This window comes from Trachypithecus francoisi, unplaced genomic scaffold (genome assembly GCF_009764315.1).
Source record: "Trachypithecus francoisi isolate TF-2019V2 unplaced genomic scaffold, Tfra_2.0 Lachesis_group16, whole genome shotgun sequence".
NCBI classification, from domain to species: Eukaryota; Metazoa; Chordata; class Mammalia; order Primates; family Cercopithecidae; genus Trachypithecus; species Trachypithecus francoisi.
The window spans coordinates 68,717,095-68,729,158 of NW_022681461.1; the positions used below are offsets into that span (position 1 = coordinate 68,717,095).

General features: G+C 42.1%; 1 protein-coding gene across 3 annotated transcripts in view; it reads left to right on the plus strand.

Annotated features, from left to right (window-relative positions):
• Positions 1-12,064, plus strand: part of ASTN2 (astrotactin 2) — a 1,009,693-nt gene that overhangs the window by 275,933 nt on the left and 721,696 nt on the right. For 2 of the 3 annotated variants that reach the window (XM_033237645.1, XM_033237646.1), the window contains exon 4: positions 7,159-7,311. The exons of the other annotated variant lie outside the window; for it this stretch is intronic. In XM_033237645.1, the coding sequence (XP_033093536.1) occupies positions 7,159-7,311 (153 nt within the window). The remainder of the gene's footprint in view (positions 1-7,158; positions 7,312-12,064) is intronic. 3 annotated transcript variants of the gene reach the window in all.

The window sequence follows — 12,064 nt, forward strand, 5'->3', positions numbered from 1 at the left end:
GCATGCATCACCACACCTGGCTAATTTTTGCATTTTAAATAGAGATGGGGTTTCATCATGTTGGCCAGGCTGGTCTTGAGGATGACAGTTTAAATGTACAGTTTTTGAGTATCAGTGTAGACACAATGTGTAGTGCTTCTTCTCCAGGGTAGAAGCTGAGGCTTGCCTGGTATCTGGAAACCCACACAACACTTATGCCTTTGCAAAATGACTCAGGGTCCACCGTCTTTTATGCCTTATTTTTAAAAATAATATCAATGAACAAATAATTGTACATACTTATGGGATGCAGTGTAATATTTTGTTACATGCTCATAATGTGCAGTGATCAAATTAGGGTAATTAGCATATCTGTCACCTCAAAGCTTGGTCATTTCTTTGTGTCAGGAACATTCCAAATCCTCTCTTCTAGCTATTTGAAAAAATACAATAAATTATTGGTTACTACATTCACCCTACAGTGCTATAGAACACTAGAACTTAGTCCTTCTATCTTTTTAATTTTTTTTTTCTCATAGAACAGGTGGTATTACATTATATGAGTAAATTCTTCAGTGGTGATCTGTGGGATTTCAGTGCACCCATCGCCTGGGCAGTATACACTGAACCCAGTTTGTAGTCTTTTATCCCTCACCGTGAACTTTTATGCTTTCTTCTTTCTCTTGTTTTCCTTTCCCTGTCTCCTCGCCTGTCCTTTTTAGCCTTTCCCTTCTGTATTCTGCCTCTCCGCTCCTTCCTACTCATCTTTGACCCCCTCTTTCTTGTCTTCTCTTCTTTATTATTGAGCACAGTTCTCTCTCTCATTCTTGTTTTTTTCTCCTCTTCCCTCCTGTCTTTTCCTTTCCTCTCCTGTCTCTCTAGCTTGGCTTGGGTACCAGGGCTCCCTTCCTCAGGCCCCAGTGGTTTGTTACCATTAAGCTTGACAATCTCTCATATGTCAATTAGAAAGAGGCGGCGTTCCCCTCCCCTCCCTCCCTTTCCTGGGCCTGCCGCGATGCTCAGATCAAGCACCATCTGTTGCATTCATCCAGGCGATGGGTGAGCATTTTGCCGCTCTGGGGAGTCAGAGCTCAGCCGGTACCAGGAGGTAATGTGGCTTGTTTGGACAACTTGATATATTGATACTGATAGAGTTGCTGAATGGGGTCGGGAGGGATCATGGATAGGGGGAGTTGTATGCAGGATGAAATCGGCCGTGGAGAGGTTTGCAAAGCACTTCCCCCTCTAAGCCTGCCTGGGCTCTTGGCACTGTCACTGACGCAAGAGCAGCCAAACAGATGGATGGGATTTGCTACAGTGGGGATTAGAAACCCTTGCAGCTCAGGGGAGCACCCCTTCCTTCTCTGTGTGCCTTCTTTTCCCAGCCAGTCAAATCTGTATCAGCTTAGAAGAAAGAAAACAGAAATTACAAAATGGAAAGAGGCTGACCTTTAGGAAATGCTGAATGTCAGAGCCATGAAAAAAAAAGAGGGAAGCTGAATGATATATCAGTCAAGGTCCCAGCTGGACAAAGAGCACATCTTCAAATGGGATTTTTTAAAAAAAGAATTCAATGAAGTGGCTATTTATAGAGGTGTAGGCAAAGTAAAAAGAATCAACATAGGAATTTCAAGATACCAGGACGAGAAGTGTCGGGAAGCCACTACTGATTTCTAGAACTGAAGAGGCTGGGAGAAGACATGGTTTTACTGGACCCTGTGAGAACTGGGACTGTGGAAAAGGGACACTAGGCAGAAAGCTATAATTGTCGAGAATCTCAGTCTCTATCGGAAACATGGTACTGAAACAGGAAAGGAGGAAGGAAAGAAATACCTTCAAATTCCTCTCATATCTTTCTGGGGCATCCCACGGGCCAAATTCAACTAGTAGCCATCTAACAAGGAGTCGGTGACACAGCTCAGAGGGTGGGGGGTGGATCTGGGAGTGTGAATGGAGAACAGTCAGCAGAAGCCAGGAATGAGCACAGGTTCTGCTGCCTCTGCTCTGCTGGCACAGAAGCTCATGTTCTCAGCCACTACCCACAGTCATTGTCTACCTTTTCTAAGGAATGCAGGTATTGAGTCTCCATAGAGTCCAGCTCTCTCCTGTGCGTGTGTGATCCACATAACTCACTGTCTACCCAGCATCTCCACTTAGACATCTGAAAGACATTCTGAGGTTTTCATATAGAAAAACTCCCTATCAGGTACTATGCTTATTACCTGGGTGATAAAATAATCTGCACACCAACCTTCCCTGACACAAAGTTTACCTTGTAACAAACCTGTACATGCCTGTAATCCCAACACTTTGAGAGGCTGAGGCGGAACAATCACTAGTGGTCAGGAGTTCGAGACCAGCCTGGCCAACATGGTGAAACCCCATTTCTACTAAAAATCCTATATATAGTATAGGCATGGTGGTGCACGCCTATAATCCCAGCTAGTCGGGAGGCTGAGGCATGAGAATTGCTTGAACCCAGGAGGCAGCAGAGGTTAACAGTGAGCTGAGATCACGCCACTGCACTCCAGCCTGGGTGACAGAGTGAGACTCCATCTCAAAAAAAAAAAGAAAAAACCAAACAAAAAACTCGTGTTCACTCCTCTCAAATGTCATCTCTTACAACGTTCCTTCTCTTACTGAGGAACCATCATCCATATCTGTGTGCAAGCCAGGAGACCAGGAGTCATCTTTAATCCCTCGTTTTCCCTTATCAATCAGTCTCCACCTTCTGAGCATGTTTTACCTGTAACTTTCAAATTTGCCCACTCCTCTGTCTCTAGTACTTGGCTACTTGTGTCTACTCTCTCTACTACTCTATCTACTCTCTGTCTCTACCCCAGCAACCCTATGCCAGGCTGCCACCATTGCATACTACAATTTCTTTATGACTACATTGTCTTCCTGGTTGGTCTTCTCACTTTCATTCCTGTCCTTCTCCAGTAAATTTTTTCTCTCTTCTACCAAGCAATCAGCAATCTTCCCGCTAAATGCAAATCTGATCACATCACTCTCCAGTCTAACCTTCAGCATCCTGTTCTTAACAAAGCCTCAAGGGTTAGGGCTAGGATTAGGGCTTTCTATTTTTTTTTTTTTTCTCCAGTATTATCTCACATTGCCTGCTTTCAGTGATTCAGCCCCAGTCGCAGATTACAGCCCCTCCCATATTCTTTCTCCCCGAGGTCTCTGTGTAGACTGTTTCCTCTGCCTCTTTTGCTGTCCTCACTTCACTCCTCCTAATCCCTGCTACTTCCTCTCCATCCGATTAACTATACTCTAAGACCTTAGTCACACTGCTCACTTCATTGGAGCAAATTTCCATGATTTTCTTAGACTAGCTCATAGTCTTCTAACATAGCCTTTCATGTCATACTTCCTCTCTCCTTTAGAGAACATATCACTTGTAAATTTTACATTCAGATGTCAATCATTAATTAATATTGGTCTTCTTATCTATATGGCAAGCATGAGGAAATTGTGTGGTTTTATTCACTATTTTACCTCGTTATGGATTGAATGTTTGTGTCCACCTCCCCACCAAATTCTTGTATTGAAACCCTAACCACCCGTCTGACTGTGCTTTAGTCTCCTCAAGCTACCATAGCAAAATACAGGCTGAGTATCCCTTATCCAAAATGCTTGAGACAAGAAGTGTTTTTGATTTTTATTTTATTTTTAATTTTGGAATATTTGCATTTTACATACCAGTGGACATCCCTAATCCAAAATCCAAAATATTCCCTTGGAGAGGGTGTGGGGAAGGTGGGGATGGTTAATGGGTTAAAAAAAATAGTTAGAAAAAATGAATAAGGCCTATCTGATAGCACAACAGAGTGATTATAGTCAATAATAACTTCATTGTGTATTTTAGATAACTTGAAGAGTATAATTGGTTTGTTTGTAATTCAAATACTAAATACTTGAAGGGATGGATACCCTATTCTCCATGCTGTGCTTATTTCACCCTGCATGCCGGTATCAAAATGTCTCTTTTACTCCATAAACATATGCATCTTCTATGTACCTACAAAAACTAAAAAGAAAAATTTTTTAATGCTTCCAAAATCATGTCCTTGGAGCAGGGTATCCAATCTTTTGGTTTTCCTGGACCACATTCAAAGAAGAATGGGCCACACATAAAATACACTAACATTAACAATAGCTGATGAACTAAAAACCAAAAACCAAAAACAAATGAACAAAAAACAAAAAATTCAAATCTCATAATGTTTTATGGAAGTTTATGAATTTGCGTTAGGGCTGCATTCCAAGCTGCTCTGGGCTGCATGTGACCCCTGGGCTGCGGGTTGGACAAGCTTGCCTCAGAGAATGACATCCAAGCATCATGTCCATGCTCAAAAGGTTTCAGATTTTGGAGCATTTCAGATTTCAGATTTTCGGATTAGGGATGCTTAACCTGTAGGCTGGGTGCCTTAAACAAGAGAAATTTATTTTCTCATACTTCTGGAGGCTGAAAAGTCAAGATCAAGGTGCCAGTGTGTTTGAGTTCTGGCGAGGGTCCTCTTCCTGGCCTGCAGATGCCACCCATTACTGTGTCCTCTCACAGCCTTCCCTCAGTGTGTGACCATAGAAAGACCCCATTTTCTTTCTTACCCTTTTTATAAGGTCACCTATCCTATCAGATTGGGATCCCATTCTTATGACTTCATCTAACCTTAATTACCTACTAAAACCCTCACCTCCAAATACAGTCACACTGGGAGTTAGAGCTCCAGCATATAAATTGGAGAAGGAGGGAGCACAATTTGATCTGTGGCTGTGTCTGGAGATAGAATCTTTGAGAAGTAATTAAGATTAAATGAGGTCATAAGAAGGAGTCCTGATCTGATTGAACTTTGGCCTTATCAAAAGAGGAAAGGAGAGTTTATTCTCTCTTCTCTCTCTCTTTCCCTGCTCCCCCACAGAGTGAGGACACAGGGAGGAGAAGGTGGCCATCTGTAAGCCAGGAATAGAAATCTCACCAAAACCACCCTGATGTTGAACTTTTAGCCTTCAGAACTGTGAAAAAAGTAAATGTCTGTTGTTTACGACAATCAGGCTATGACATTTTTGTTACGGCAGCCCAAACTAAGCTATGTCTTTGGTTCGCAGCATTGGTATGTAGTTTTTTTCTGTAAATTCTGTTGAATGAATGAATCAATGAATAAATGCAGAAATGAATGAATGAATATTGACAGACCCTATGTGGGTCATTCCCTTTGAGGATTCCAAATTGTGGCTTATTCTGGACTTTTGACCAAAGTGTAGCCCACCTGTTACAATTCTGGGCAAAGCACTTTTCTCTCTGGGTTTAAGGAATCAAAACTGGGCATGTCATTGATTCTCAGAATTGTACTGTAGGCTATAGCTGAAGGATTCTTCATCCCAGGCTTGGAGAAGGGAACCCATGTCTGGAATCTTCTCAGTTCATCTCCAAGTACACCTAATTGAGATATCTGTGGAGAGAGATAGCAAAGGAGGCAGATGAGGAAACTGTAATGCTACCACATGATTCATTTTTACTGTCAATTGTCTTTCTTCCTTAGTAATCATACATTTTCTCTGTCACCCTCAAGATGGGACTTCTCACAAAACCCAATATCAGAGCAAGCCCTCTAGGTCTGACTTACTCTGCAGACACATCTGTCTAAGCTGATAAGCTTCCCTGAGAAAACAGGAGCTCCTTAGAAATGAATACTGGGATGTTCAGGAGCCTTCTTTGTCTAGTCTGATGAAGCCCCTTCAAAGAAACAGAAATCGTTGGCACATCCCATCTCTTGGCATCAGACAGCAGGTAGCTCAAACTGAAGAAGAAATTTCTGAACCTCTGGAGACATAGATGGAGGGAAGGCTGAGTTTGAAGTTTTCAAAGTCAGGGCTGTCTTTGGGAATTTCTCACAACAAAGGCACTGAGGCTATTCAGCAAATTTTCTTTTCTTCTTTTTGGTTTTCTCTCCTTGCTTTTTATGTTGCCTCTTTCCTTCCTTCTCAAGCTTTTCTGTTATTTTTTTCCTTTTATCTTCCAACTTTTTCTCTCTGCTCTTCTGACCTTACTTTCTCCATGTACTGAACTTTCTACCAGTTCCAATTTTGAAACTTTTTTGGAAATGTGGCTACTAACAGTTCATTGGAAGGTATTGGTGCAAATGGAATATTGGACAAGGGGTTAGAAGGCTTGACTCTGCTACTTCCTATCTTGGAGCAAGTCATATATTGTGTTTTGAGGCTTCAACATCCCCTCAATAAAATGGGTTTATGTTGCTAAGTGATCAACATATCCACAGTACTGTTGTTGTATCTCCTAAGATACTGTGTGAACTTCGCTGCCACTGCCCTGGTTCAGGCCACCATTGCCTTTGGCTGGCTACTTCCAAAGCATCAGTCCAGGCCTCCTTTCCTCCCTCAATTTGGATTCTCCATACTTTAGTTAGTGATTGTTTTCAAAGTGACTTAACTTGAACACATCAATCTCCTGTTTAAAACCTTTTGGTGATTACCTTTTGCCATTAGGATGCAATTTATACTCCTAACTGTGGCCTACCAGATGTCCTTTTCACTCCAACCTCATCTCTTCGCAAGCTCCCTTGCAACTACCATAAATTACTTTCCATTGCTCAAGCACCATGCTTCTTCTGGCTTCAGATCATCATACATACTTTTCCTTCCATCCAGGATGCTGTCTTCTCTAGTCTATCCAGCCTCACCCTGATCCTGCTTTCTTTACTAATTCTTACTGATCCTTAAGGTCTCATCGTAAATATTGCCTCCTTCTGGAAGCCTACTTTGATTCTCAGATGGGTTAGTTGACCCTTTTCAGTGATCCTCTGGAATTTTGTACTCTTCTATTGCAAAACTATTGTACAATGTTAGAATTGTCTGGATATGTCTCCTATTGAAATAAGAATTACTTGAATAATGAATTGTGTCTCACATTTCACTACCAAGCCCTCTAGTCTCAAGGGCCTAGAGCAGTACCTGGAACGTAGTAAATGTTGAATACATAATTATGTAATCCAACAGATACCAACAGATACATCTGTGGTTAGACGGACAGGTTGTGATTCTGTATCTTCAATGGGTCAGGGAGGGAGTTTCAAGGAATTAGGGTGGCCAGTCCTAGTGCTCTAGGGGCTGAGGGTGGGCTCAAGCCCTAACCTCAGCTCCATTGCTACCTTATAGCAGCAGCTGAGGTGACTCAGGAGACAGTGGAGTCCCTGATGCAGAAGTTCAAGGAGAGTTTCCGCGCTAACACGCCCATCGAGATCGGTCAGCTGCAACCAGCCCTGCGCAGCACGTCGGCAGGAAAGAGGAAGCGGAGGAGCAAGTCTCGAGGTAGGCCCTCCTGGCACATCTGGCCAGGAAGTCAGAAGGCTGTTCCCTGATTCCAAAGATGCTAGGGAGATCTGTGCCTTCTTCCCTTGCTTCCCTGTGCTCATAGAACGTGTGCCACTCTCTCCCTGATAAATCCCCTTGGAGGCTGAAGACCTATGCTCCCTACACCCAGAGCTAACCTCTCTGAGCCCCAAATGCCTCAGCTGAGAATGAGAATGGATCGTATAAATTTTACAGTGACTGAGATTAGCAACTGTATATGGAAAGTGTGTAACACCAGGACCTCTGCAGAGTAGATGTTCTTTACGTTGTCGCTGGTCAGAGAGTACAAAGTGGCAGAGCATTCTAGTAGGAGACATCCTCAGTCTGGGAGCCAGAAACAGGGATCTGAGCCTACTTTTTAGTAGGCTGAATAACAGAATGATCAAGAGTGGTATTGTAAATTAGATAGAATTAATTCAACTTTTGTTTCTGCTGCTACCTAGCTATGTCACTCAGGGCAAATCTCTCTACTTCTCCAAGCCACTCTTGTCTCACAGGGTTGTAAGAATATCTCAGCACAGTTCCTAACCCAGCAGTTGTTAAACAGCAGATATTTTCTTCCTGCTCCTTTTCCTCACTCCTGCTGCTGCTGCTGCTGCTGCTTCTCCTTCTCCTTCTCCTCTCCTCCTCCTCCTCCTTCTCCTCCTCCTCCCCCTCCTCCTTATCCTCCTTATCCTCTTCCCCCTCCTCCTTCTCCGTCTACATCTCCTTCTCCTTCATTTTCATCTCCGCCTACTTCTCTTCCTCCTTCTCCTTCTCCTCCTCGTTCCTTCTTTCTTCTTCTACCATCTATGTGAGTTTGTATATGAAGGAAACCAACTTGTCACTGCTTAATTTCCAAACCATGTTTTTCTATCTACAAGTAGTCCCCAGCTGAGTAGACAGAAAAAGTAGTAGTCTCCTCTTCTTGCGTCTCACTTCTCCATTTCCTGTAACTTGGCTCTGATCGGGTCATCCCCCTTTTCCCACAGCTTCAGTGGTTATCTAGCACCTTCAGACATGTTCAGGTTATGAACATGGCACTCAAAGCCACACAGAGCTCTGGTCTCCATTGTCTTTCCTAGATTGATGTGCTCTGTCCTCAGTGCTCTTTCCCATGCCATGCTGTCTGCATGAAACCACCTCTCTGGCCCCTAAGGGTAGTTGCTGGCACTTATTGACACTTAACTTATTCCAAGAAGCAGGTTAAATGATATACACATCTTATCTCATTTGATTGTCACAGCAACGCTATGAAGCAGGTGCAGTGGTAATTCCCATTTTACAGATAATTTCACTAAGGTACAAACAACTATTGTAATCTGTCCAAGGGGACATTCTAGTAAGTTGTGGGGCCAGGGAGAACCCAGCAGTCTGATTCTCAAACCTTTTAACTTAATCACTATGTACTATTATGTTGGTGCTATTACTTTTGCACCAACCTAATACACTAATGAAATTCTACCTGTCTTTTCAAGCTTAACATGCATGGCACATTTCTATGAAGACATTGTTGATTCGCAGTCACAATTCACTCTGAATCCTCCCAGCTTTCCTTTATACATGTATTAAGCACTAGATTCATTTTTGTGTGATATAATTTTCTTTTGTCTAGCTCTTTCCTTAGCTAGACAGAGATTTCTTTGAAGGTAGAGATTGTCTTAATATTTTACATTCCTGGCCTAAATCAGTGTCTGACACATAATAGATGTTTGCTGCCTGCTGAGAGGATGTCTAATTCTTAATCTTGTAAAATCTTGAATCCTATAAAAAAAACGAAGCTCTACATGTTAAGCTTTGAGGTCATAAATTGAGGCAGAAGAAAATGATGGAATTCATTTTGGGAACTCACATGGGAGTTCCCCATGTGAGTTGCCCCAGGTTTAAACCATTTTGTAGTGATACAGAGTAGTCACCTTAAAGTCAGAGAGGTTAGTGTGCTAGTCTCTGCCCAAGTTAGTTTTAACTTGCATGACTTTGGAAGTATCATTGGTTCTCCCTGAACCTCAGTTTCTTCTTCTATAAAATGAAGATATCAAGCCCTACATCAGAAGACTGTTGTGAAGACCTGATAAAAGGCTGAATATAGACCACCTTGGAAAGTTCGGATGGCATGCATCAGGAAATGAATACATGCAATCTTATGTTTGTTCTGGGTGAGGCATTTAGGGTTACTTGAAATTTCATATGGCTTTACCTATCCATCTTTACCTCTTTATCATTCACCAGAAATTCCCCTCCTAAGTCCTCTCCGCACATACATACTCCATAAACACTCTTGACTCCAAGTCTATAGCTTTTTCCCCTTCATTACCAACCTGAATTCATTTTTTAACATCACATTCTAAACATTTTTATGTCAAGGAATTTTTCAAAAATATTATTTTTATGTGCCATAATTTTCTTCACTAAGCCCCTACTGTTAGGCATTTGGGCTGCTCCTAGTATTTCATCATGATAAACGGTGTCACATAGAAAGTATTTTTGCATAAAAGTTGGCACTTACTTTAACATCTTTCCCCTCTTAGAGAAGAATTTCTTAGTCAGACTGTTAATAAAAATATGTTTTAAGTTATTTTAATTTACAAGTTAGATGGGGTCTCAGATAACTATGCATGAAGTAATTTATTTGTATCTCTTCCATATCTGTCCTTCCTCTTTGTCACCATCGTGACCACTGTCATTTATTAACTGCTCCTTACAACTCTACCCTCCTTGCATTCAGTCTCCTCAAAACTACCAAAGCAATCTTTTAGAAAGATAAACCAGAGAAAGCCCCTCCCCTGCTTAAAGTCCTTTGACAGTTTTCTGTTATTCTTAGAATATGATCCAAACTCTGCACCTTGGCTTGCGGCTCTGGCTCTGGCTCTGGCTCCTGCCCTCTTTTCGAACATCATTTGCTCTGCACTTCCTTGTGCTCCAGCCAAACTGGCTTCCTTCACGTTTCACGAGCACAGCAAACGGTTCCTTCTTTAGCATCTGAGAACTTGTTCTTCCTTCTCCTTGCCATGCCTCTTTCTTTCCCCCAGCTGCTCTCCTAGCCAGCCCCTTCACGCCTTTAAAATGTCAGCTACTAAAAACCAACTTCCATGACTACCCAATCTACACTTTTGCTCCTTTCAGTCCCCAACCTGCTACTATCTCTTATGTCACCCCTTTTTTTTTTAACTTCTTCCACAGTAGTAGTTCAGACTAAAATTTTTAAATTTTTGCTTGTCTTCTATCCTCCTCTCTAAAATATAAGCTTCATATTTATAAATCTAACACATAGAAATGGCTTAATAAATATTTTTTGAGTAAATGTATTAACATCAAAGATCACTGGAAAATGGCTCAGCTTTATAACTTTCATATTGATGGTGCAAGAGGAATCTGTGATAAAGCAAAGCCTCCTGGTACCGATGCCCAGAGAATTCTATTCCCCTCTTAGACAGAATCACTGACAAGTAGCACAGTAAATGTACTCAAGTGTATGTTATTAAAGCAATTTCCAAAACAGCTTAATCACAATGTGCTTGTGATTTTGCTGCTACCATGGGATACAATTTCTGCAGGAGAAGAGTAAGGACAGTATATGTCACACCTATACTTCCAAACTTACCCAAAACAGCCCATCAAGATTTTCTTGGACAAAAGAATTTCATGATTTAAAAAAAAAAAAAAAAGTTGGAAATACTCCACCCTCCCTCTTTTTCTTGAAGATTCTTGAACGAATCTTAGTCTATTAAAAACTCTGAGAAGTCCTGCAGTACAGAAAGCTGGGCTGCTTTGTTTAACTCAATGTCTTGATACTATATTGACTGCAAACTCTTATTACTCCCACTGGAACATTTATTAGTGACTTGTGGAACAGAAACATCTATAGGAACACAATTTTGGAAATGTGCCATTAGCCTCCAAAATCCCAAATAGGATGGTCTGAATCCTCTGTCTTTCACTGTTTCTGCCCTCCCCTGCTGTTGAGGTGGCCGTGGGCTGCCTGGTCCAGATTGGGAGCACCTGCCCTCTTTCTGCTTCCTGAGGCCTCACTCCTGGCCCATGGTGCCCACTAGTTCCCAACAGATGGAGTAGGTAGTCGAGAACCAGTGCCATGGAATTGAGCACGTGGTTAAAAGCACCTCCAAAGTATTTGTGTAGCTATGGCTTCCTCCTGAGCTGCCTGGTGGAGGCTGAAGTGCATCATTCTTAGTCAGACAGAGGAAGGCTAGTGGAGATTTCAACTGCTGACTTCATGTTAGTGACGGGGTTTTATGAGGCTGCTGTTAAGGAACCACTCCCCAGCCTCTCATGTGCAGTATAAAGGGGAGTGGCGTTAACATAAAGCAGAGGAGGATTTCTTCGGATGTGCAGAAGAAATTCCATGGGTTCATTTAGTTTAGGTAGTGGTTTTTGAAAGCGGGACTTTGTATTTGAAATTTAATTCCACCATTGACTAACTAAATGCTCTTAAGCAAATGAAAAAGAGCTGTTTTCCCTTCTGGAAATAGTGCTAATAATACCAACATCACATGTGGGTTGTGAATTAATACCCAAGAGATGCTTAGCCCAGTGCTTGTCCCATGTTCCACTCTCAGTAAGGACTAGCTAGTACAATCACTGTCATCCAAGGCCTGCCCATTGGCCTACAGAGTCTCGTAAATCCATCTTCCCCTTCCTGAGCCATTGCCTGTAGCTTGGTTGAGGTCTCCTTGTCCCTCATCCAGATTCCTGCAGCAGCCTTGTCACAGATGAA